The 27727-nt window shown below is 38.6% G+C and overlaps 2 protein-coding genes across 4 annotated transcripts; one reads left to right on the forward strand and one right to left on the reverse strand.

The window, feature by feature from the left end:
- Window positions 1-123: 123 nt before the first annotated feature.
- On the forward strand, window positions 124-12168 carry abcd4 (ATP binding cassette subfamily D member 4). 3 transcript variants are annotated; one of them, XM_011491956.2, is made up of 19 exons: window positions 124-517; window positions 694-812; window positions 1044-1171; window positions 6347-6486; window positions 6592-6708; window positions 6833-6958; window positions 7334-7384; window positions 7568-7662; window positions 7764-7885; window positions 9401-9492; window positions 9577-9666; window positions 9737-9945; window positions 10076-10167; window positions 10264-10300; window positions 10381-10430; window positions 10759-10811; window positions 10892-10968; window positions 11071-11186; window positions 11266-12168. In XM_011491956.2, exons 1-19 carry the CDS (start codon window positions 480-482, stop codon window positions 11365-11367), a joined length of 1854 nt encoding a protein of 617 aa, XP_011490258.1. In that variant the 5' UTR covers window positions 124-479; the 3' UTR covers window positions 11368-12168. The 3 variants fall into 3 exon arrangements, with proteins under 3 accessions (XP_011490258.1, XP_011490259.1, XP_020570090.1); XM_011491957.2 differs by having other exon boundaries at window positions 9740-9945; XM_020714431.2 differs by lacking the exon at window positions 124-517 and having other exon boundaries at window positions 697-812; window positions 1049-1171.
- acss1 (acyl-CoA synthetase short chain family member 1) lies at window positions 11507-27119 on the reverse strand. Its single transcript, XM_023952971.1, has 14 exons — window positions 26666-27119; window positions 26413-26509; window positions 25689-25888; window positions 23706-23881; window positions 23332-23484; window positions 23005-23152; window positions 20782-20919; window positions 17905-17997; window positions 12865-12977; window positions 12533-12659; window positions 12320-12447; window positions 12174-12237; window positions 11969-12090; window positions 11507-11882 (listed from the first exon to the last, which is right to left on the reverse strand). Exons 1-14 carry the CDS (start codon window positions 26997-26999, stop codon window positions 11718-11720), a joined length of 2058 nt encoding a protein of 685 aa, XP_023808739.1. The 5' UTR covers window positions 27000-27119; the 3' UTR covers window positions 11507-11717.
- Between the last annotated feature and the right edge of the window lie 608 nt (window positions 27120-27727).

Genomic DNA, 27727 nt, shown 5'->3' on the forward strand with positions numbered 1-27727 from the left:
CATAATTAAGATTATTAATAAATAAGAAAAGACATTTATTGTTTTTGGACTAGCACAGAGGATCTCAATTAGGTAGGGATGTCGGGATTCAGAAGTTTTATTTTGAAAAGGGGCGGGGCAAATAAACCGGAAGTCCGGTATTTGACAGCAACCGGTTAAAAAAAATATCTTCAGGGTAGCTTACATTCAAATACAGCAAACAAATCTGTAGGTTATGATTAGCTTTTCAACAAAAAATATTATTCATATATTTTTAAGGGAACTAGCAAGGATCGTGTTATTCATATTTGTATTTTGCTGACTTAGCTAGCTTATTTTGCTTGTTGACGGATGTTACAACTCGGAGGACCCTCGTGATACAGTTGCTGGTCAAACCCCTCAGTTGCTGGGGTTGCTCGTTGACAGTTTGACTGTATGAATTAGCAACAGGGGTAGTAAAAGTTTACTTTTAGGGGAATTATAATCGTCCCCCGGAGGAGATGCCTCGTCTGGAAAAAACTGGAAAAGGGACAAAAAGGTAAAAACTTACCTCCAGGGTAAAATTTCCTTACAGTTTTATCAGTGTTTGACTACAAATACCTACTACGAAACGTATTTTTTTTAGTTGAATGTGACTGAATACATAAATACAGTTTTTCAAATTCGAAGTTGTTAAATATGTATTTTTTTCCCCTTATTTTTTCTCCTTGAAAGACCCAAACTAGACTGGAGGTTTGTGCAGAGGTTCTGCAGCATCCAGAAGGTTCTGTTCCCATCATGGACCAGTCAGAGCGTTCTGATGTTTGGGACACTGCTCGTAGTCACTCTGACAGGTAAAAGTTACAAAAGCAAATGCATCATGGGAGTTAGAGTGATGAAAACAAAAGAGGAAACATGTTGCAATGATGTTAAGCTCATCACTCTGTTTCTTCTTGAGCAATTCCTTTGTGATCTGTCTTAATCTGGCAGAGTCGACGTTTTCTCGCTGACCTTTCAGCTCTGCATTGTTTTACTAGACCGGGTCTGGACTGCATTGTGCCTACACACTCTTTCTGTGTCATCAGAGCAGCTGATCATTTACCAGGTGGGCGTCCTTCCCAGTCACTTCTACAATGTGCTGGCAGACAAAGATTCCTCTGGCTTCAGGAGCCTGGTGGGAGCATCCATGGTGCTCATCATACTTAACTCCACTGTAAGTTGAAAGGGATAAAAAAAAAAACCTTTAGATTTACTCTAGAAGTCATGTTTCAATTGTGAGGATTTACCACTTTTTAGATTTTTTTGTAACATCCTTTGCCTGGTCCTCCACCCTCCTGATCGGGTTTTACCTAGAGATTGCAGCTTTACATTTAAGAATTCAAAGATTTGGTTTCAGAATATTACGTTTTTGGTGTTTTTTTCCATGTTTAATTTATTTATTACCAGATTTTATTTTTGAAAAACTGTTTCAAAAGCTGTAGTTTCAAGGAATTGGCTTATTATGTTTATTTTGTAGCCTTATGTGACAGTTTACTTGCATTTTAAGGTGGTACAGTCCTTTTTTTCTGAAAAATGTTTGGTCTCTGCATTTGACCCATTACTGGGTTCTGATTAGGCAATTAAAAGCTCCTGCACGTCCAAACAAGATGGCTGCTGCTGCTGCCTGCTGCTGCTAAATGGCCTTCTACAATCATACTAAAATCTACATGATCCAATGGAATTACACTGATCTACAGCCTTCAAGTGCCTAATTTACAAACTCTTAAAATATCTGAAGAATATTCCGAGTTAAAGCTGGATATTCGGTGGAATATTGGGGAATCAATCCACAGGCCTGTTCAGCCTGAAGAACACCTGAACCATCAAGACAAAGCAGCCTCACCAAACCTATCTACTAACTTGGACACGTGTGAGTAGTTTGGACTGTAAAAACAATGGCAACCAAAAAATTGTCAGAAGAGATGGAGGAAATTAAAAAATCACTATCCTTTATGAGTTCTGAGATAAGTAAAGTTGTGACTCAGCAAAAAAGTCTCATGGATCTCCCTGAGGATATCAGGCAACTGAAAGAAATAATTATTCAAAAAGACCACAAGATTGAACTCCTGGAGCAAAGGATTGATGATCTGGAACAACTAGCAAAAAACAAAGATGTTATCATCACTGGATTTGAAACTAAACATCGCAGTTATGCCAAAGTAGCATCTGGAGTGAATGAAGGTGAGGACGCTCCTACAGAGGAATTAAAGTCACTGGAACAACAACTCCTGCAATTTCTGAACACAAAGAATATCACTCTGGAAAAGCAAAACATCTCCAGCTGCTACACGATTCCAAACAAAAATCCTAAAATGAAACCATCTGTTGTTGTGCAGGTAATCTCTGTAAAGCAAAAAATTGAGCTACTGAGACAATCAAAAAAATTAAAAGGCTCTGGAGTTTACATAAACGAAAGTCTTACAAAAAAAAATGCAGAAATAGCAAGATGTGCTCGACTGCTAAAGAAGCAAAACAAAATTCAAGCAACTTGGACCAGGAATGGGAAAATTTACATCAGACCCAACGGGGTGGAATCTACACGCTCAATGATGATAAGGAACATGAAAGAACTGGACCGTTTCAAATGACTGAAATAAGAAGGTATGCTGGGATCGGGTTTGGGACTGTTCAAACTGGACTGGATGCCTGATAATTATGACAGACAATACAATGAAAAATAAAACAAGTTGCAAAGTTAACTCAGCTACAAAGGATCACTTATTGCTGTGTACAGAAAATCAGTCTGATTCATACATCCAAGATCAATCTGAAAACACAAAGCATGACTTTGAAAATGACATTGACCCGGACTCAAACTATTATAATGATCTTGAAATTAGTTGTAATTATTATACAGTGGAACAGTTTAACAGCAATGTGGACACTCAAGAAGGCTTATCAGTTATTCACTTCAACAGCAGAAGTTTATATAAGAATTTTTCTTCTATAGAATTGTTTCTTAAATCTTTAAAAAGATTTAATGTGATTGCTGTATCAGAAACTTGGCTTGATGATAACAAGATGGTGGAAGTCAACCTTGAGGGGTACGAGCTTTATACTACCAATAGAAATAAAAGAAAAGGTGGAGGAGTGGCTCTATACATTGAACAAACAATAAATAGCAAAATTGTCGATGAATTATCTTACACTATTGATAATGTTCTGGAATGTATCACAGTAGAAATAGAAGATGGTCTTTCAAAAAAGATATGGATTAGTTGTGTGTATAGACCACCGGGAACAAATATGGCCAACTTCAATGAAAAAATGTCTGAAGTTTTAAATACTATGGGCACAAATAAAATAAAAATAGTATGTGGTGACTTTAACATAGATTTAATCAATCCAACTGGTTTAAATCAAACAAGAGAGTTTATCAACTCAATGTATGGCAACTGTTTATGCCCAATAATTAATAAGCCTACACGTATAACCACAGAATCAGCAACGTTGCTAGATAACATATTCACAAATAGAACTGATAAAGAAATTTTGGGAGGCCTTCTGTTTTGTGATATTACTGATCACTTGCCTGTGTTTGCAGTGTTGAAAAATGTGTCTTCAAAGAAAATGTATACACAGACCCAGGGAAAATGGATAAGGTGTTGCAGTTCTGATAACATTGATTCATTTAGGAGGGCTCTATGTAATCAAACATGGAATGAAATCTATGCTTCTACCAATGTGAATGAGGCTTATGATGCCTTTCTGCATCGATACATAGAGCTTTATAATTTAAACTGTCCAAAAATTAAAATTAGTCATAAAAAAAATAACGAAAAGCCTTGGATAACCAAAGGTATTGAAAAGGCTTGTAAAAAGAAAAATGCACTATACAGACAGTTTGTAAGAGAAAAAAGTAAAGAAGCAGAAAATACATATAAAAATTATAAAAATAAATTGGTGAATATAATAAGAAATTCTAAAAAACAGTATTATCATAATTTAATTGAGCAACACAAATTACACATGCAAGAGACTTGGAAAATAATAAACAAATTAACCAAAAAAAACAATAAGAAACAAGAGTATCCAAGTTATTTTAAAAAAAATGATATTCAGATCAGAAACCCAATGCTTATTGCAAATGAATTAAATGAATACTTTGCTAATGTTGGAAATAAACTTGCAATGGAAATAAAAGAGCCAATAAAGAAATTGAAAGAACTTAGTATCCAATCAAACAAGTTCTCAATGTTTCTGTCTGAGGTTAGTTCAAATGAAATACTAGAAATTGTAAGAACATTTCAAAATAAAAGATCCAAAGATTGGAATGACATTGATATGTCATTAATTAAAAACACAATTGAGTTCATTGTTGAACCACTAACTCATATATTTAACATGTCTTTTAGGGAGGGCATTTTTCCAAATAACATGAAAATAGCAAAAATTATTCCCATTTTTAAAAATGGAGATCGCCATATATTTACAAATTACAGACCAATTTCATTATTATCCCAATTCTCCAAGATATTAGAAAAACTTTTTGTTAAAAGAATGAATAATTTTATTGGAAAGTTTAATTTATTGCATGAGGATCAATATGGTTTTAGGGCTGGTAGATCTACTTCAATGGCGATAATGCATCTAGTTGATCATATTTCTTCCTCGATAGAGAAGAAGAAATTTACTGTAGGCGTTTTTGTTGATCTTCAAAAAGCATTTGATACATTAAATCACACTATGTTACTTAGTAGGTTACAGAAATATGGTTTTAGAGGAATAGCATATTCCTGGTTAGAAAGTTATCTTATTAACAGATGTCAGTATGTTTATTTCAATAACGAAAAATCTGATATGTGTCCTGTTACATGTGGAGTACCCCAGGGGTCCCTATTGGGTCCTATATTATTTATTTTATACATAAACGACCTTTGTAAAGTTTCTGATTTGTTAAATTGTGTTTTATATGCTGACGACACTACTTTGTATTTATCTGGAGATAACCTGGAAAAGCTTCTTTCAGACATAACAAAAGAATTATCCATAATCAAACAATGGTTTGATTCAAACAAACTGTCTTTAAATCAAAATAAAACCAAGTACATTATATTTGGCTATAGAAAACGGGAAAACATCTCTGAGTTAAAAATTGAGGATGTTGTTCTTGAAAGAGTAAATGAAATAAAATTTCTGGGAGTAATCTTGAATCATACATTATCATGGAAACCACACATAACTTATATTCTCTCTAAATTGTCCAAATCATTAGCCATCCTACATAAAGTCAAATATTTTTTAAACACAGCTACATTGTATATTCTATATTGTTCCTTCATGATTCCTTATTTGACCTATTGTTTAGAAATCTGGGGGCATAGTTACAAGTCAAATACAAAACCTATTTTTATTCTGCAAAAAAAAGCAATTAGAATTGTAAACCACTCTTCATACAATCAATCCACAAAACAAATATTTCCTAAATTAAGGGCAATAAAATTTTATGATTTAGTTTATCTTATTACTGGAATTTTTATGTTTAAAGTTAAAAAACAATGTGTACCTGCCAAAATACTGAGTTTGTTCGAAATAAAAGTTGATAATTATGATTTTCGAGGTAAAGATATGTTTAAAAAGAAAGTGGTCAGAACTAACGCATTAAGAAATAGTGTTTTTGTTCAGGGGGTCAACATGTGGAATTTATTATCAGACGAACTGAAAAATGCAAAATCCATACTGCACTTTAAGAAAATGTATAAAGTTAAAATGTTTCAAAAATACCTTCTGGACTGAGAGACTTTGGTGGTTGTGAGGTCATTTTGAGAAGTGTTTGTTTTGTTTTTGGTTTTTGGTTTTTTCATCTTTTTTATTTTCTGATTTAAGGTTCTAACAGTTTGTAGGTAGATGTAATGTTTGTATTCAGGGTTGGGGAAATAAGCCTTGGCTTCACCCAACACCTTTTTCGGTTAATTTTGTTCAATGTTTATGTTATGTTTATTTATTTATTATTATTATTATTATTTTTAATGTTTATGTTGACATTGATCAGTGTCAATGTTTATGTTGATGTTTTTAAGTTTGTTTGTTTAACATAACCGAAATAAAGTTTCTCACAAAGTATCCCAAAAGGGTTGCATAATTTCAGATTTTTGTAGATGACATCTGGTACACTGATAACTGCAGATACTACTTGGTGATTTGAAAATGTAACTTTTATTTTTATGGTGATAAAACATCATTTTTAAAGCTGAGAATGAATTAAACAAAACGTTGACTACAAACCATGTTGCACGTCCCACCCATCACCATCAGTGCTGCTGTATAAGAATCTCCTAATGTTTTGAAAAACTGTCTGAAACCGTAGTTCATCAAAGCTTCTGAAAATCACTTTTTTTCTTTCCTGCAGCTGAAAAGTGTGGATCAGTACATTTGCAACCTGATGTATGTTAACTGGAGAAAGACGCTCACTGAGAGCCTCCACTCGGCCTACTTCCAGGGCAGAGTCTACTACACTCTCAATGTTCTCAGAGAGGACATAGATAATCCGTAAGAGAGAGAGACTTTTTACATTTATATGATCATAGCTACAAATGTGAATCTCTGATTATTTGCCTATGGATTAGTCTCTCATTGGCTTGTTGTTACCTGCAGAGACCAGCGCATCAGTCAGGATGCGGAGCGACTGTGTAAACAGATGAGCAGCATGGCAAGTCGCCTCATCGTCTCACCGTTCACACTGTCCTACTACACTTATCAGTGTTTTCACAGGTAAAACATGTCAGGATGAAACACAACTCCCTCGCTTTTATTATTTGTACAGATGCTTTTATGTTTTCTTACTCTCTCTTGTTGAGTTTGGAGACTGTAACATAGATGTTTCCTGTCTGTGCAGCACCGGCTGGATCGGTCCTGCGAGCATCTTTGGATACTTTCTAGTTGGAACTGTTACCAATAAAATCCTCATGGGCCCAATTGTGTCAACTCTGTTTGAGCAAGAAAAGCTGGAAGGAGACTTCAGGTAATTCCCATTGAACTCTTTTTGCAGGAGGAAAATCTTAAGCACCCGCTGCGATTGAAAAAGAGAGTTTTTTAAGTTTTTAACATGTTCTTGTGGCATTTTTCGGATGATGTAGGACATTTATTAGGAAAATTAAGCTAAAAACTGCATTTGAGTTTTTGTTTATTCAAATCATTGTAAATCCGGAGCAGATGTAAAGTTATGTTTGGAAAAAGAACTCATTTGTGATGCAGAAAATACACAAACAGGCATAATCATAATTAAAAGACTAATGGGAACACTTTAACAAAAGATGATTGGAGCGGGTCTTTAAAGTTTATTTGAAGCCATTTGTAAAGAAATATTAAAACGATTTGTTTTTCTTTGAATTGCCAGATTCAAACACATGCAAATCCGTGTCAACGCAGAATCTGCAGCTTTTTTCAGGTGAGTTAGCAGATATAAAAACATGCTAAGGTCATTTTAGCCTAGAGACACGAGTTAAATAAATGTATAGATGCCAAGAGTAATCACTCCAACAAATAAATGAAATTAGACGCTATGAAGTATTTTCTTTTAACTTGTCATGAAATTGGAGCAGATAGCAGAAATTCTGCTGTTCTCCATCAGAGCCGGTAAAGTGGAGCACATGCGGACAGACCGAAGGCTGCAGGCCCTGCTGTGGACGCAGAAGAGCCTCATAAACAAAGAGCTTTGGCTGTACAGTGAGAAAACTCACTTGCATCTGACATTTACTACCTTTGTTTTTATTTTTTTATTTTTTGGTGAAATCAGCTGCCCCAACCCGTAATTTCCCTTTTCTCAGTCGGGGTGAACACCTTTGATTACCTGGGAGGTTTTCTCAGCTACATCATCATCGCCATTCCCATCTTCAGTGGTATTTATGACGGGCTCACTCCAGGTGAACTTAGTGCTCTTATAAGTAAGGTAGGACGTTTTTTTTTTTTTTCAAATTATTTTCTATTTAAATCTTTTTCCACTTTAAAGCAAATTGTTTTGTGGTTCTGAAATGGAATTTTACGTGTTTTACTTAAATGTCCTTTTTCCCCCTCTTATCAAATAATAATAATAATAATAAACTTAATTTGTATAGCACCTATCAAGATAAAAATCACAAAGTGCTTCACAATTAAAGACGATAAAACACAAACACGATAAAACACAATAAAACATAGTAAAACACAGAAATAAAAAAAAATAAGAAAAAGTCAATTTAAAAGATAGGCTTTTAGCTGTTTTTTAAAAGAAAACACTGAGTCTGCAGATCTGAGGCTGAGAGGTAGGGAGTTCCAGAGGGATGGAGCCACTGCTGCAAAGGCTCTGTCCCCTTTAGTTTTTAACCGGGTTCTCTTCACAACCAGCAGACCCTGGTCACATGACCTCAGGGACCTGCTGGGAGTATACGGCTGCAGGAGGTCGTTTATGTTACCTGGCGCTTGGGTATTAAGAGCTGTGTATGTTAAAACCAGGATTTTAAAATGCACTCTGTAACTGATAGGGAGCCCGTGCAGCTGGATTGGTGACGTGTGAAAACTTGGATGAATTAGTTAAAAGCCTTGCAGCAGCAACCTGGAGCCGTTCTAAAGATTTTTTGCTTAAACATGTGAAGATGGAGTTGCAGTAATCAAGACGAGATGATATAAAAGCGTGGATGAGCATCTCCAACTCAGAACGCGACACAATTGGACTCAGCTTTGCAATACTTTTAAGATGATAAAAACAAGGACAGGTGACCTGACGTGAGAGTCAAGGGGTAAAACCGGGTCAGTTACCCCAAGACTCCTGACAGAGGGTTGATAAGGGAAGCAAGTGGACCTGGACTATCTGGGGGAGGCAACTGTCAGGAGCACAGACTACAACCTCAGGTTTGGCTTCATTAAGTTGGAGAAAATTATCATTCATCCATCTCTTGACTGAATTCAGACACCTGCGTAAAATCTTTGTTTTAAAAAAATCCTGGGGTTTAAAAGAGACATAAAGCTGAATATCACCTGCATAAAAATGAAAAGAAATATCATTAATTAAAAATAATAATTTTTATCATACTTCATTTATTTTATTTTATTCCCTCTTTGATTCAATTGTTTCTACTTTTGGTTTCTTCATTTTATTGTTCATTATTATTTTTAAATCAGGTGCAGCACTTGAGTGACTAAATGTAAGAACAATTTAAAGGATATCCAAGATGGAAGTGAAATGTTAGAATTTCGTAGTAATAGTAGAAAATGAAGTTCTTGTTTTAGCCACTAGGTGGTAGCAAAAGCTTAAAGTTGTTTTTTTTCCCTCTACACGTCTGAAGTGTTGCAGTTTTGTTACAGATTCATGTCTGAATTCACTATAAACCTTCCGTGTGTCATTTTTTGCTGCCGTTTGCTTTTTGCTGTATTTTATCCTGTATTCCAAAATGTGCGTCTCGTTTTCTGTCCCCTCGTTTGTATGCAGAATGCCTTTGTTTGCATCTACCTGATAAATGGATTCACACAGCTAATAGACCTGTCAACAACTCTGTCAGATGTGGCCGGATACACCCACAGGTGTGAGGCTGCATGCTTAAACTCCCCACCTGCAGGATTAATGATGCTCTTGCATCCAGCTCACCGAATCCGTGTTTTGTTCAGGATCGAGGAGCTGAGGGAGGTGATGGATGACATACTGCACAAGCAGTGTGACTATGACCCCACGTCAGGGCAGAGCTACGACTTTGACAGGTTTGCATCAGCAGGTTTACCTTAATCCATGCATTTTGCAGAACAAAAAATCGTATGGTTTCTTCCTAAGCAGTGACTTTAACGTTCATGGAGGCCCCGTGGACACAGCCTTCGTTGTGGAGCATCTCTCATACAAATCGCCATACTCAGACCAGCTGTTGGTGGAAGATCTGAGTATGAAAATCAGCCAAGGAACCCATCTGCTGGTCGTGGGGAACACGGGAACGGGGAAGACGTCACTGCTACGCATCCTGAACCGCCTTTGGGAAGCAGACAGCGGTAAGATGACGGAGCAGTTTTTACAGCTTTCATTTCTGGAAAACTGGAGATTTTAAAAGACTTTATCCCACCATAAAACAAGAAATAGAACTGATTAGAGATGGCTTTCCTGGCTGCTTCTGTCTCGCAGGTTTGGTTCAGATGACCACGTGTTTTGGGCCCAGGGGAACCCTCTTCCTCCCGCAGAAACCCTACCTGACAGACGGCACGCTGCGAGAGCAGGTCACTGTTTAATGCCGTTATCGCTCCACATTTGAGCCTCACACAGTCTGCAGCTTCTCAACCAACGAGTGTACATGTACTGTCTCTTTCCAACAGGTGATTTACCCACTTAAAGACAACTACCCTGCATCAGGTGAGAATACTTGAAGTAACTGTGATTAGGGTGTGTGCTAGTTTATCATCACTAGGATGCAATGTTTTGTTTTCTTCCAGGGTCGGTGGATGATGACAGAATCATACGGTTTTTGGAGTTGGCCGGAGTGGTGGGTACCATTTAAATACCGGGGGACCCAGGGGTTGGGGGTGTGTGGGGTGGGAGGTGCTGGGGATGAGTTATGCTTCTTTAGCTTTTTATAGTCATTTCTCTTTTACTTTTGTTTCTTTTTGTGGATTTTATTATGAGGGGCTTATATAATTATTTGATTGCATAAGCGGGGATTGGTGTTTTTGCGTTTTGTTTGTTTTTATGCACAGCACCTTGAGTTGTTTTCTTTTCATGAAAGGTGCTTTAGAAACAAAATTAATTTGACTTCAAATACTGTCCAAAAAAGTGTATATAGTGATAATACACGTGTCATGTCTGTAATTTAGTCTAGTCTGCTGAAACGGACTGGGGGACTGGATGAGGACGTGGACTGGAACTGGTAGGGGGGACTAAACCTAATGCAACCAAAGTGGTGGAAACAATCGCGCGTCTTCTGAAACGTTTAATTTTCCACCGTAGGTATGACGTTCTGTCTCCTGGTGAAATGCAGCGCCTCTGTTTTGCACGGCTTTTCTACCTGCAGCCGCAGTACGCTGGTGTGTGCTTTTCTTGAAAACCAACAACATAAGATCTCAGGAATGCACAGCTTTATTTTTGGAATGATGCGTCACAGTGCTAACATTCACCTCCTGGATCAGTTTTAGACGAGGCCACCAGCGCTTTGACTGAAGACGCGGAGGCACAGCTGTACCGGACATGTAAGCAGCTGGGGATGACGTTAGTCAGTCTTGGACACCGCAGCAGCTTGGAGAAGGTTGGTGAACATCCTGGGAGGAAACATCCTAACCGCTTTGATGCTTCATGAAACCATTATGTGTTGCTGGTTTTCTCAGTACCACGACATGCAGCTGAGGCTGTGCGGAGGAGGCCGCTGGGAGTTAACGAAGTTAAAAGGAGCTGGCTGGAGCTCTGACCACACTGAAGAAGACGTTTGACCTCACTAACGTGCAGAAAACCTCTCAATTCATCTGCTAGAATATTCAAGTCCTTCAGTTCCTGGTTTGTGGATGAAAACTGGAAAATCTGCCAATGATGCCGCCGCCATCACAGAGAAAATGACACAAATTCAATTTACATGTGAACATTTTTTGATTTATTTCTACAAAAAAAGTGTTGATTTGTGTTTTTAAACAATTACTTACATAAAGTTTTAATATATGTAATTAATACTAAAATATTTCACAGTTAAAAACCTTTTTTTTTTTCTATAAAAAAAAACAAAGGCACAAGCGGTGTAGAAGGGAGTAACTTTCACATCCTTCAGTAGAACTTGTTCCTGTGACCATCACTTCATGGAGATCTTGGAGTGGCCTTCGATGATCTCCTGAACCGCTGCAGGATCATCCAGGGTGCTCAGGTCTCCCAAACTGTCCAGGTCGCTCTCCACAACTTTGCGCAGCACCCGGCGCATAATCTTTCCCGAGCGGGTTTTAGGGAGACGCTTGACGAGCTGTGACACAAAGAGTCAACTTTTACCAGGTGTGCTTTGACTCAAACATTGGCATTTCCTCTCCCGAATTAAGGGGGTGGATTTACCAAAATGAAGTCCGGACAAGCGTACTTGGCAATTTTTTCAGACACCACGCTGTTCAGCTGCTTGTACAAATCCTCCTCTTTAATCTTCATATTTTTCTTTAACACCACAAAAGCATAAATTCCTAAAAATAGAGAATGGATGATTTTTTTTTTTTTATGGATCATTTCAAAATAAAGTTAGCGTTTTGGATCAAACTGTACCAACCTTGTCCTTTGATGTCATGCGAGTATCCGATGACCGCAGATTCTGCCACAGCAGAACACTGATTCTGTGAAAGAAATTAAGTTTAGGTTTTCATGACGTGGAGTAGGTTTAAAATAAGATGTAGTACTTTTCCATTATTAACTTACAACCACGTCTTCAATCTCAGCTGTCCCAATTCTGTGACCGCTCACATTGATGACATCATCTAGACGCCCTGTGATCTGGTAGTATCCCTTTGGAGAACGGTACGCACCATCACCCGTGAAAAAGTAACCTTTATCAGATGCAAAACAGGAAGGAAAAATGGTTACTTTTAATGGTTAAAAAGCTGAAAAAATGTTTCCAAACCCAAATCATACCAGGATAAGGCTGACAGTAAGTTTCAATGAATCTCTCGTGGTTATTGTGAATAGTTCTAGCCATTCCAGGCCAAGGCTGCGCTATACACAGAGCTCCAGATGTGTTGTTGGCGGTCAGCACCTTCCCCTGGAGGAACAAAAACAGGGCTATGTGTTGCAGACAGCAGAGATACAAGTAGTTCAATTGGAGCTAACAATGCATATTATCCTCTCCTGCAACCGCATTAGAGAGATCAGCTGTCTGCACAGTTTGCGCAGCTGGTTCCTGCTTTATAATCCTAATCTAACCCTCACCTTGAGGGAACTCTCACATAAAATGTCAGGCGGCTCACCTCAGTGTCCATGAGAACTGGCTTTATCCCAAAGAAAGGTCTCATGGCCATTCCTGGAACAATCTCTTCATCTGGTTCTGATGGCTTTGGGGCAATACAGATGCCACCTGTTTCTAAAGCACCAAAAAAAGACGAGCACAGTGTCGTTAAAGGCAGATCTTTTAACGAGGAGCCATAGAAAAATGTGTTCATCTTCTCCAGCTTTAATTTATTTGCATGAACTAATTTTGTGATCAAGTTATAGTCAGTAGGAAAAAGGGAAACATGAAAAACTAAGACTTTTCCAAAGACAATTAATTGTGTTCCTTGGGAATCTATATTTGGGTTTCTGTATTTATCGCAAAGAACCCTTACAGTTTATGTGAAAGTCTTTATTAATCGGTTCCAAATATTACATAAACTGTATTTTCTTTCTTTGCGATTACTTTGTAAAAATGTAGTTTTCACTGTGACATTAAAGGCTTTTTTTCAAAAACCTTTTTGTTTGAAAGAACTAATTTTATTGACCATGAGTGAATTATGCAGGCAAAAAAGGACAAAACATCCAAAGGAAGAAATGCTTTTGCAAGCACAGGATATGAAATAAGAGGTTCTGTATGTTTTAAATTAAATTAATTTCTGAGTATTTTCAAATTGAACAAAGATAACTTTGTTAAAAGGGCTGGGTTTAAAAGTTTTATTTTCATCAATTTGTGGACTAATTTTTTCAATTCATTTGAACTCTATGCTGTTTAATTTGGGCATTAATAATTCCAATAACATGCATGCATAAGCACATACAGTGGGGCAAAAAAATTATTTAGTCAGCCACCAATTGTGAAAGTCCTCCCAATAAAAAGGCTGATTTTTAAAGAATTTATTTGTAAATTATGGTGGAAAATAAGAATTTGGTTACCTACAAACGGGCAAGATTTCTGACTGTAACTTCTTCTGTAAAAGGATCTTCTGTCCTCCACTCTTTACCTGTTTTAATAACCCTGTTTGAACTGGTTATCTATAGAAAACACACCTGTCCACAACCTCAAACAGTCACACTCCAAACTCCACTATGGCCAAGACCAAAGAGCTGTCTAAGGACACCAGAAACCAAATTGTTGACCTGCACCAGGCTGTGAAGACTGAATCTGCAATGGATGAGCAGCTTGGTGGGAAGAAATCAATTATTAGACATGGAAGACAAACAAGACCACTAATAATCTCCCTCCATCTACAGTATAAGATCTCACCCCGTGGGGTCAAAATGATCACAAGATCGGTGAGGAAAACTCCCAGAATCACACGGGGGGATTTAGTGAATGAACTGCAGAGAGCCGGGACCAAAGCAACAAAGGCTACCACTACACCAGCGGTCCCCGGGCCGCGGATCAGTACCAGTCCGTGGGTCATTTGGTACCGGGCCGCACAGAAAGAATAAAATAACTTACATTCCTTGCGTTTTATTTATTTAGGAATCTGAAATATTCTCTGTTCCATCTGTAACGCAGGCCTATTCGCTCTTCTCTGTCACGTGACAGGTTACTAAAATAAAACCCAGGAACTAGCAAAATGAATAAAAACAAACGTCTCTGGAAAGTTTCTTTGCCAAGTGGAAAAGACCCAGCCAGGAGACAGAAGAGGAGCCTTCCACTTCCAAAAAAAAGAAAGCTACATTTAATAGACAGTATCAGGTGTTCTACTTAAAATATGGATTTATCCCAACTTATTTTGAAGGCATGTTTAAATTTTATAATAATAGCGACCAGGGAGTGTTGTGGGCAGAGAGGACGTTGCTCATGTCATAATTCGTGTTTATTGTTATGTTAAGAAAATACCACAGTTTTCATGCAAGTCATATTATTTTGTTGTACTGTAGTGTCGGTCACGTGCACGTTTGGTCTGCTTTCGGAGTTCCACAGGCTGCAGGGGTTACTGTCAGAACTGGCATCACAGGGAATTAAATCAATCCCCTTTGGTCAAAATAGGGTTTAGCACGGGTGTTTCTTTTTGCCTACGGGTCCTTTCATCTGGCAGTTATGTTGTTTCACCCGCAGTTATTTCTTCCTGTTGTGTTTATTTCTGTTTAGCATCATGAGTGTGGGAAGCGGAGGGGATGATGACACCTGTGCGATGTACAATGCTTTGCGTGTCAAAATAAAAGCACAGTGCACATCTTACCACGTGTCACTGCCTCTATTGTAGCTTTACTTCAATGTGTGTCCGCCACATGTAATATTCCGGTCCGTGAGAATATTGCCAGACATTAAACCAGTCCGTGGCGCAATAAATGTTGGGAACCCCTGCACTACACCACTCAAATCCTGCAGAGCCAGACGTGTCCCCCTGTTAAAGCCAGTACATGTGCAGGCCCGTCTAAGGTTAACTAGAGTATTTGGATGATCCAGAAGAGGATTGGGAGATTGTCCTATGGTCAGATAAAACCAAAATAAAAAAATTTTGTAAGAACTCTACTCATTGTGTTTGGAGGAGAAAGAATGCTGAGTTGCATCCAAAGGACACCATAGCTAGTGTATAGCATGGGGGTGGAAGCATCATGCTTTGGGACTGTTTTTCAGCAAAGGGACAATTCATGTAAAGGAAGAATGAATGGGGCCATGTATCGTCAGATTTTGAGTGAAAACCTCCCTCCATCAGCAAAGACATTGAAGATGAAACATGGCTGGGTCTTTCAGCATGATAACCATCCCAAACACAAACGCCCGGATAACGAAGGAGTGATTTCATAAGAAGCATTTCAGGGTCCTGGAGTGGCTTAGCTAGTCTCCAGATCTCAATCCCATAGAAAATCTTTGGAGGGAGTTGAGTGTCTGTGTTGCCCAGGAACAGCCCCAAAACATCACTGCTCTAGAGGAGATCTGCATGGATGAATGGGCCAAAATACCGTTTGTGAAAACCTTGTGAAGACTTATAGAAAATGTTTGACTGCTGTCATTGCCAACTAATGCTAAATAACAAATCATTCACATTCCATCTCATTTTGTCTCTCATAGTTGAGGTCCACCTATGAGGAAAATTACAGGCCTCTCTCGTCTTTTTAAGTGGGAGAAGTTGCACAATCGGTGGCTGACTAAATACTTTTTTGCCCCACTGTAAATGTACATGCAAATATATTCAAGCATTATTTTTACCTTTATATGTTTTGTAAAAACTGCTATACGTTTAACCCCATTTTGCCATCTCTATGCTTTTTTTTTGGCAAAGTGGTCCAAACAACCGTAAGCACTTAATAAGCCTTTGTATGAATTTTTGATTGATTAAAAAAAATACTGAGCTGCCTTGTGTTTTTGAATGCAGCATAAGCCCTGCTCGTTGCTCCAGATGTACTCTGTGGTATTACAGCAGTAGTAAATGAATCAAATGCTATTAGGTCTGGAAAGGCCTGGAGGACCCCTGTAATCCGCTTGGTGATGCTGGTGGCGCCGAGGCTGGACAGAACTGAGGGAACCCATTATAAAGTAGGACACAACAGACAATCTCACAATAGCATTAGGGACAGACATCCTGCTGATCTCAACGGCGACTGTGGGACATGGATTCGACACACACTCCCAGAAATAATCAGTCATACGCTTAATACTTGTTATTCCAATAAATTTAATATTCAGTATTGTCTAAATGAAAGAGAATAATTTATCTTTTTCGTTGAGTTCTTGTTTTGTATGATTTCCATGCATTCCTCTGACCTCTGCTGCCCTGGGTTAGTTAGTTCTCGGGCTGCATTCCAGCAGCAGATCAAAATCGACTTTTTCCTCTCTCAACAGGCTACTCGCTTCCAGATCAACCAAATGGCATGTATGAATAATGCCACTTAGTCCTAATTGAAAGCAAAAAATAACCGACCAGCATAATCCTTTTTGCTGAAGTAGGGTATTTGGGTCATATCTGTGTCTGTAATTCTCAAGCTCATGATGCTCTGATGTTCAATCATCATCAATTAATTATAGAGTTTTGCCATTTGTATGGTAATTACCATGGCTTTGCATTTGGTTATTGCTCAAGCTGATTAGGATGGATGAGGGACAAAACACAATGTCGGTCTGTTCCATTCGTCATCCTCAAATTGATGTTATTAGCAAAATCAGCTGATTTACAACCTGTTACCATTTGTCATCTACTGCTGTGCCATGGATTATTTCAATTTTCTCATGCTGCCAAGTCAGAAGTTATCAAAATGGAAGCCAGCTTTTCTTTAGGATTGTGTTGATCTGCATCCTGCTCTTTGAATCCTTCCAAGTGCCACTTTTTTTGCATAAAAAGGAAGTGTGTAGGAAGCTCTGGCACTAAGCTTTAGCATAAAAAAAACTTTATTATTTACAGTCTGTGGTAAACAATACCTTATGTAAGCATCATAGGTTAAATGTTGTGTGGGTGGAGAAGGCACACATGGAGGTTGCGCAACACTCTGTAGTTAAAGACAGTTGCAGATGTGACATGAACTTCCTATTGAAGAGGAACTTGGATCAGTTTCACAAACTGCTGGGGTTTTACATAATTGAGGCCAAAAAAAAGTTTCTGCATAAAATATGTATTTTTTCTAGTCAGGGAAAAATCCTGTACATTGCTTGTAATATTTTCTACTTAAAGTTAGTTCAAAAGCCTTCCACAGAAAATAAAATGTTACCACTGTGAAATCAACCTGCAAGTACAACAGAGTGGAGTTTCAAAAGTATTTGAAGATGAAATATCTTTTATATTTACACTGAAGTGGACAGGTGTACGTTCTTCCACAGAAACCGTTGTAAAATGAAAATACTGCCTAAAACCTAACAAAAGGTTTTCTTCAATCAAATGTAGATGAAAAAAAACTAAAATTTAATTCTTATTTAAGAGGCACTTGTTAAAATTCAAATTTCATCCACTATTTTAACGTGTTTGAAACTTTTAATCTGTAATTGTGCCCAAAGCTTTGGGAGAACTTTAACTCTAATGGTTTAAAAATATGTACTCTGTAGTACAGAGCATGCATTGAAAGGGTTAAACGGTGATGACGTCTGAGGCAGAAAAAAAAATCCGATCTCCATCCTTGATAGTGTTCACACATACCAGTTTGCCACCAGGTGTCCACCACAGGACATCGTCCCTCCCCAACGACCCGATGGTACCACTCCCACGCTTCGGTGTTGATGGGCTCCCCAACTGCAGAGTCAGTCACAGCTTCAATAAATCAATTTGTTGAAGGAAATGGGCCATATTACTAATATGTAACATGTTTAGAATGTGTTTTGTTATTTAAAGTGAGCATTAAAACCATATTTCCTAAGGATTCACAGGAGGTCTGAGATCAAAGAATCCTTACTGTCAGTCCAGAAGACAGTCAAGCTCTTTTTTTTTTAAATGTGGTTTCATATTTAAAGACCTGAGCTAATATTTGACCTAACCCTTTCCACACATAGTCACAGGGCCCCAGTAAAGCAGAATTAACTACTGCACTAATAAAATGTGATGTCCACATATGTGGACGCCAGGTCTGAAGAGGTTAAACAGCTTAACTAATTTACGGTAATTAACATAAGAGAGTGAATCAGAATAAAAAGACCTAAATGAAAAGACCAGGAACAACTTCGATTACAAAAATTAGAAATAATGTTGAGTTTATATTGGATAAAAATGTAATTTTTTTCTCACTTGAATATGATTTGACTGTGAACCTGAGCTGCTGTGATGGGGTCATCTAAGATAGCACAAGGGTTGTGAGTCCTGGGAGTGTCCACATTTACCTGTCACAGCTTTTGCCTGACAACAATGCACGGTCCTCTGAACTGTGTTGACCCCTCACTGATCAAGATGCCCTCGGTGACTCTTCAACACAATAAAAGGAGCATTCCGGGGCAGGAATCGGCTTAAAACCTACCCCTCCAATGGCATCAATAGGAGCTATCACACAAGACGATGAGACTCAGATATTTTTTTAAAGGTTCTTTGAAGATGTCCATGAACAGACTCATGTTTGAGAGCCAAGACTTTTAGAATTCCCTCTTTACAACCCTGCCTGGAATTTGCCTGCTCATAAAGGTTGCTTTGATTGTTTCTCGCTCATTTTTTAGAATCTAATGATTTAGATTTACATTTCAAGGGGGAAGCATAGTTCAAGCAACAATAGTTGGTTTGTTTTGATCAATTTGATAACTTTAGACTTCCTTATCTTCAGAGGCGTTCATAGAAACCTTTTCACAGACTCATTTTGTCATGATTTCTGATGTTTAAAGTGCCATTCCAGTTGTCTTTTGATCTATAATCAAAGCATTTCTAGGCGGTCTTTTAATTATGATTGTGCCGTTTTCAGCCAAATTCTAAGAAATCTGTCATTTTCTAGGACATAATTTCTGCAGAGCAGCAGTAGTTCATCAGAAATTCACTTCTGAGCTGTTCCCCATTTCCCATCATCCCCTTGTTGACTCCCTTTACCCTTGTGCTGTCTTAGATGACCCCACCCTTACATTGAGGTGTTCTCCCTACCATGACAAAGGTGGATAAGGGTGGAGAGGATTTCATGTAATCCATGGACACCAGTGAAGATCACAAATCATTGAAGAAAAAAGGTTCAGAGCACTGTCTAGTGGGTCTAGATGACCCCACTCCCAATAGTAAAGTGACTTGGATAGCACAAGGGCTAGAAACAACAATGTTGAGCAATATCATAGCTGTCAGTTGTACAGTTTAGATCTCAATTCCAGCTCAGACAAGGAAAACAAAGAAAATCATGGATCTATTTGTCTATAGGTGTATGTATCAGTGTGGAGAGGAGCAGGGAGTTTGCTGCCCAATGACTGTAGCACCTACGTCACTGCTACAGGCATTTTTTCAACTGCTCCCAATTACCAATGATTTGAATAAATAGAACAAATGACAAGGGTGACCTTAGTGACAGCATCCTGCTTTGCTGCAGCCCCTCCAAGCTGAAGGCAGCTTTAAAGACCCACCCAAGAAAATTGGGTTTTTGGTGTTCTTGTGGCCTTTTTCAAATGATGGAGGACATTTATAAAGAGAATTAAGTTTAAAATAACATTTCTGAGAATTTCTTTATTCAAATCGTTGTGAATCAGGAGTAGATCTTACGACTCAGTTTTTCTTTAAAAAGCAGTTAAAAACCTATCTTCTTAAAATTGCTTTTTCATAATTCTTTTTTATATTTGGTGTTACTTACTGTAATGCACTTTGTGATTTTTATCTTGAAAGGTGCTATACAAATAATGATGGTGGAAAAAGCTTGTAGTTGTAATGTACAAACTACAATTTCTGGGCCTCAAGCTCCCTGCTCCGCTCCGTTCTGATGGATCCACTTGCAGAAAAATAGATCCATGTACGTCTTTGTTTTCCTCATCCGAACTGGAATTTGTCTCAAAACTGTACGGCTGGATAGCTCCAATATTGCTAATAATAATAAGCAATATGCTTAATAATAAACATGTTTGCTTAATAATAAACATTTTGTCACACAGATAATGTCAGTTGCGGGGTGTGAGGGGCTCTAAGCTAATAAACTCTACGCTCTGCAAAAACTGTCCTAGAAAACAACAGTTTTCTGTATGTTGGCTAAAAACAGCATAATTATCATTAAAAGACCACTGGGAACATTTTTACAATAGATCGGGAGTGAGCCTTTAAGAAGACCACCTCAGAAAATGAAGAAACATTTGCATTTGATTTTTAAAGACAACAACTGACACAAAAATGTGTTAAATTTAACTGTTTCCTGCTGTGTCCATTTAGGAACTTCTGATGAATCCCCACTAAAACCCATTCAAAGAACCTCTCACACTTGACACAGCTGTCACAGATTATTGGATGACCATAATTGACATGAACTTCTGGTTGTTGAGGGTTTTTTTTTGTGTCACCACCGTAAACTTGTGTTTTTCTTGCTGGAATTTACAGAAACATGTTAACCGGTCAGTTTTTGCAGCATCAGGTTTCACATACCAGATCCCAGAGTCTTGAGGGAGGAGCGGTCATATTTGTTCACCCACTGGTCTCCATATTTGAGAAGGAGGCGGATGGCAGTGGGGGCCCCGTAGAACTGGTTGATCTTCAGCCTCTCCACCGTTTCCCAGTATCTTCCTGCAGTTGAAACACATTTTATGTCAGGAGGGGAGCATTGTGAAAGTCACTGCAGTTATCTGGTGAGGCTTGAGTTCCTAAAACAAGGGTTGGAGTCAGAAACCAAGAGAGGTTAACCTCTACCTGCACTGCTGACCCTCCACTGAGATTCTAATTCAGTTTGAACTCAAGAGTCATGTGACAAAAGTCATGTGTTACACTAATATATGATTTCATCTTTAATAGAGGAGTCTAAAGCATTACTAATGAATTTGGGGTCAAATGTTTTCATTATTGGTTCAGTATCTTGTACTTTACATCAAACTAACCAACCAAGAAGTAATTGTTCAAAACAGCAAGACCAACAGATTTAAAAAAAGGCTCCAAACAACAGCGGTTTTAATGTTTCTCTGGGTGTGGTTGGTCTCTTTATGCTTAAAGGGCCTATATCATGCAAAATCTACTTTTTCAGCTTTTAAGTGTATTAAAATGTTCAATCCTCGTGAGAAAAAAACAACAAATCGGTATTTTGTAACTTCAAGCAAAGCAAAAGTCATTTTACAAGTCCTGAGAGAGTAACATTGCAAAGTAAGGGATAACTTTAACATTACATTAACAAGTGAGCTGGAGTATATTACAGTTTGGAAGTAACTTGCACAACACCAGATATGGTTGTGTGATAAACTGTTTATGTATAAACAGTTTACCGTCACGGTTTTAGGTTCTTTGCTTTTGTGTTCTAGTTGTTTTTTGTTCTGTGGCGTTCTGAATTTAACTTCCTGTTTTATTGTGTAGGTGTTCCTGTTGTGTTGTTGTTGTTGTTTCGAGTTTTGCTTTGGTCCCCATCTTTCCTGATTGGTTTCACCTGTGTCTCGTCTGTCCTGTATGTATTTAAGTTTTGTCATTCCCTTCCTCCTGTGCTGGTCCATATTATGTTATTCCCTGAGCTCATGTGTGGTTGTAGATTTCGAGTTTTGCCTGCCTGTTGCAGTGGTTTTGTTTTGTAGTTTTAGCTCATGTTATTAAAGCTCTAATCTTCCCTGGAACCTTCTGCCTCCTCCTCTCAGAAATAGGAATTTATGGATAAGAAAATTATCTGATTGTTGCTGATCCTAATATTTAGACAATTTACCTTCTAGAAACAATAAAACATTTGGTGAAAGTTTTATTTTACATTTTGGAGTCATAGGGTTATGAAGATGAGCAGATCTTTATCACAGCTAAGTTTCAAGCAGATTATTTTTCCAGAGTTGTAAAACTAACAGGGGATGTTCATGTGAACCTGAAGAGGGTGTAAAACCCTAAAACGGTACAAAGTCCCCTCTTTGCTGGTCCACCTCTAGCAGGAATGACTTTAAGCCGCTGTTTCCTTGATCTCTTTTGTTATGAAGGAACTTTTGCCCGTCTTTCCATGCTAAATTCAATAAATGCAAAGTACTGCTCCTAACCTTTTGACCTTCTCCTACTTTACTTTCTTGAGGCGCCACACAGAAAAAAGAGAAAAGCAAACCAAAGGAATTTATTTACAATTATTTGAACCATTTTTTCCATTTCAGTTCAATAAACCCAAACTATATTAATACTTTTTAATGGTGGTTTAAATAGATGGTCATAGGTTATGCTTTAAGTCTTATCCTACATTCTGAGCAAAGAATTGGGCGAATATGTGCAGAAATGGCTCCTTAAAGTCATATAGGGTTGGTTTGACCTCGAGTAAACTGGCTGTGACAGGGGCTCATGGGAAAACTAACAACTGCGTTAAAGTTTTCCAAGAACAAGTATAATCTCTTTTCCCATCATAGTTCCAAATATTTGCCAATATTTTCTGAATTAGGTTCAGGTCCATGTGCAGAAAAGGCCGCTCCTCAGGTCATCTCGCTTTATTCTGTTTTAACACAACGCTTCCGAACAGGAAAATGAAGAAACCCTAAAGACCTGAACACCTGCTGGTGGTCCGTCCACTGAGGTTTGATGATTAACAGGACAGCTTACCTGCTCAAGTCTTGAGCTTAATGAGTAATCAACTACAGCCATCAGATGATTTTTGTTGTATTTTAACAGAAATAAAGTGGTTGCATGTAGTATTCAGGCCTTTAAAGGTCATACCTGGGTCAGGGTAAACAGGGGTGCTCTCAAACAGGACTGTAGTTGCCCCATTGGCCAGAGGTCCATAGACAATGTAACTGTGTCCTGTTATCCAGCCGATGTCTGCCACACAGCCGAACACATCCCCATCATGATAGCTGAAGACATACTGGTGAGATAAACACAACAAAACTTATCTCAGACTTCTGAACCCGCTGAATCTCTTTAGGGGTCATGGGGTTGCTGGAGCCTGTCCCAGCTACTGTTGGGCGAAGGCGTTTCCTGATTGAACGAATTACAATATTTTGACCCTTTAGTAGAATGTCTGTGCAAAAAGAGGAGTTTTACCCGCTGGGTGAGAGCGGCGTACAGCAGGTATCCAGCCTGAGTGTGAACGAGGCCTTTGGGCTTCCCCGTGCTGCCTGACGTGTACAGCAAGAACAAGACATCCTCGCTGTTCATGGCTGCTGGTTCACACACCACGTCCTCCTTCAGCATCTCCTGCAGTGTGAGGTCAGTTCCAAACACACAAATCTGATCAACACTGAGATTTTTCATCCTTCGCTCATGGTATGACTGTCTCAATGACACTAAATCATTCAAAGAGGCTTCTAGAAGCCTTTGTGGGTCAAAATGATCCTATGCGACATCTGAAAATGACAACTTCAGATCAATCTTAACACATTTTTTTTTTTTTTTTTTGAACATGGAACCCTTCTCACCTCATCCATGAGGACGTCTCTGTCTGTCATGGGCACCAACGTTTCTGTTCTCATGGCAACAAACACGTGCCGCACTGTCGGACAGCTTTGCACCGCCGTATCCACAGTCTTCTTCAGCTCTGTGACTTTGCCCCCCCTGACCCCCTGGTTCATAGTGATGACAATACTGGACTGGGCTGCAAATGATAAAGATTAAACTAAAAAAGATTCTTCATCGTTGATGTGTGCATCAAATACCACGAAACCTGGGTAATAGTTACATTTAGCAGCTGTGGCAACTTTTCCCCTTTTATAATATACATGAATTTATCATTACTGTTACAAAATAATGTTTGTTCTTTGTTTTTTCTTATCTTGAAAAAAAATTTGGACCTGAAGCTGATTCATCATTTTACTCTCCAGTCTGTTCAACTTTGGCAGTTCAGACTTGCAGTTGTTGTTTTTATTTTTTCATAAAATGTTCAAAAAAGTCTAATTAGATTGATATAAATATTCAGAGAAAATACACCAAAATTCCTCTTCTTTACCCCCAGCTGCAAGCCAGACTGCAGAAATGTGTGTAAGAACTGATTCATCTGTCTGTGGGAGGGGCTGAGTCACTGACTGCAGCCTCAGCTGATTGTTGAGATGAAGGAAAATAACATCTGCCTCATCAAAACCTCTGGAATTTTCCAATAACTCCAGTAAACTTTTTTTGTACTGTTAGCAGTCTCTTTAAAATGGGCCTTGTCTCATAGGTCTGAAAAATTGTTAAAAACAAAAAACTTTAAGGAAACACTTGTGATAACGTGTAGAGTGACAGATGGGAATAAACTGACCTAAATGTGTTTTTTAAAGGAAACATTTGGTAAATATAATAAAAGGCAGACAGAGATTTAATTAGAAAGAATCATATGATAAGTAAAGATTACCTCATTTTTCTATTGAAATTATGTTTATGAATGTGGTAATATGAGCCACATGGCACACGTGTGTGGACCTGAACATGTTTACTATTCATGTGATGGTAACCTTGATAGGTATTAAGTAATGTTAGATAAAACCAAACTAAAAAGATACTTGGATACCAGAGATTACTTGGACTGTAGTTGCATTTAGTCTTCTCAGTTAGGAACCTTGTAATTTAAGTTAGGGTGTTTGGAAACATTGTTGAAGTGGTCAACAAACTCCTGTTAATGTTCCAACCCCACATTAAGAGTCATTTTTACTAAATATTTAGCAGAATCTAATGTGTGATGTCAGAGATTATGTCTCCAGTACACATTACTAGAATTGAAACTGTTATTTAGCTAACTTGATCAAAAATTACAGTTACTCCTGCACAGACGTTAAAATAAATAATAATGATTATTGTTTCTATTTTTTTTACGTAACATAAACTTGCATTTCGATAAGATGAACGGTAAAACCACTACCTTTTAACTAATTTAGTTGAAATATATTACTGAAAACTATTGCAACTTTTAGGAAAACAGGTGCAACTTTAAGCTTTTTGTGTCTTAATTATTACAAAAATATCCATGCGAGATCGAGGAAATATGGTTCACCAACACAGACTACAGAGTTTCTCATTTTTTACATTTTTGGTTGTTGGTGTGCGTTGTAAGTAAACAATGTGTCAAGGAAAACCTGTACCTTGGCTCAAAAAAGCTAACAAAACACTGATTAAACAATGAAACTTAAGTTGAATATACTTGAATTTGCACAAAAAATAGACTTCTGAGCATCAGTGGTTAGTAGCAAATCCCAGAACATAAAGAAAACAGTATATTATGTCTCTTCAGGTACGGGAATATAAGACAAAACTGATTCAATTCATATTTAATCAATGGTCCCTAATGGGCCTAAAATCTACAGTTTCATATTTCACATTTCCTGAAGTAAAAACACTTCATGTTTTGCCTCTAGAAAAGGAACATATCCCCCTGTGGTTGAGATCAAACTGCAGCTCCAACATTTGTTGTGTAAATAAAAAAATCTCACCATCTCTGATCCGCTCTGCAAGGGCGTCTGCACTGAAGCCTGCGAACACCACGTTGTGCGCTGCACCAATGCGGGCGCAGGCCAACATGGACGCCACAGCCAAAGGACAGGTTGGCATGTAGATGGTGACGCAGTCCCCCTTCCGGACTCCATGACGCTTCAGCAGGTTGCCCACGCGACAGGTCATCTCCAGGAGTTCTCTGTGAATGCATAACCATCAACCAAGGTCTGATAAAGCCATGGCCAGGGCGTGGGGGGGCTCAGATGCTGGGAATTGCCCCCAAACGTGGTCACTTGTGAAAATTCCTTAATAAAGTAAAGAAATAAAAATGACCAAAGAATAACACTCTCCTCCAACAAAGACCCACAAAGAACAGTTAAAAATGAATATAAAAGACTTTTACTTTTAGCCCTTGTACTATCCTAGGCACTTTAACATCGGGAGTTGGGTCATCTAGACCCACTAGACAGTGCTCTGAACCTTTTTTCTTTAATGATTTGTGATCTTCACTGGTGTCCATGGATTACATGAAATCTTTCCACCTTTATCCACCTTTGTCGTGATAGGGAGAACACATCAATGTAAGGATCGGGTCATCTGGACCCCATAAGATAGCACAAGGGTTAAGGACTTGGTGGAAAATGACACCCCAATTCTCAGCACACCCACGATAAATCTACTGATGGAAACCCCGACCTGCTCACCTGCAGGGGAGGCACTCACCTGTAGGTGTACCTGACCTCTGACCCCCTCTCATCCCTCTCCCAGATCAACGCCACCCTCTCTGGACGGATGTGCACCTGGCGGTCCAAACAGTTCACTGCGGGTGACGCGTAAACACAGTTCAGAGCCCCCCCCATCACCGCGCGATGCGTTCAGGGTCCTGCTCTGGACGATTGATTACATCTATCGCTCCTTGTCCCTAGACGACCCTGTCCTCTCATGAACGATTCACAAAAAATGGGGGTAAGCTCACCCGACACGTTCAACATTCCTCCCTGGAACCACTTGATCCTGCCTCGGCTCAGGTCACAGTCCTGCACCGTGTGGAAAGGCTGCATCCAGCTCAGCCTGTGGCGGGCCACAGCTGCCCAGAAGTCCTCGCTGTTGGAGACCGAGAACTCCTGCAACGCAGCGCGGCCTGACACTCCCTCGAAGCCCGCAGCCTCCGGCATGAACGCCGCGGTGTTGCAGCCGCCTCGACGCACAACATGGGGATAAGACGGCGGGACGCCACGTCTCAAGGCAGAAACTGAAAACTTGAAAGAGAATCTGGACGGAAGCCACATGATCGCGCTAGTGAAAGTCATCTGCAGCGTTCAGATCATGTGCACAAACCATTTCCGCCCAGGAAAAAGTTTGGGTCAGATGCTTTGCGCGTGTTTTGGGTCAAAATCTTGAAAAGTCTGAGAGGAAGAGCTGGAAGGAGTGATGCGTTAAAGGGCGGTAACAAAGTCTATGGAACGCCGAGCGTGCTCGATTTTTCTCCCCCTAAACTAAACACAATGTCTTAAAACACAACTCTTTAACTAAAATTTTAAAATTCATTGGATTGGCCTAATCTTTATGTCACTGGAAAGTGCTTACTGAAACCTTTCCGATGGTATTTTAAGTGATCACATGTAGGGCGTAATTTAATTCCTAAAATATAATGAAGACAACCAAATTTTTGTGACTAAAATCAAAGATGAGATTGTCATAACTTTCTCAATTCTTATCCAATCCAAGAAAGGGAGGCATCATTGCAGAGCTGGTCGATAGGACTTATCAATTTTTATTTCCTTATTATTAAATAATAGTTAATTAGGAATATAATCATGAAAAGGGTACAGTTCAATTAGAAGCTACACAGATGCTGTGAGGCAGAGTAAACACTGACATCTTCAGCATGACAACTAATGTTTATTAAATTATTTCGCTTTAAAAAACACCTTTTATCGCAGACATCTTACTTACACTAGATTTTTTTTTTTACAATTTAACTCAACGATATAAAGAGAAAGTCTGAAAAAATGAAAACAATGCCTACAAGTCTACA

This window comes from Oryzias latipes, chromosome 24 (genome assembly GCF_002234675.1).
Source record: "Oryzias latipes chromosome 24, ASM223467v1".
NCBI classification, from domain to species: Eukaryota; Metazoa; Chordata; class Actinopteri; order Beloniformes; family Adrianichthyidae; genus Oryzias; species Oryzias latipes.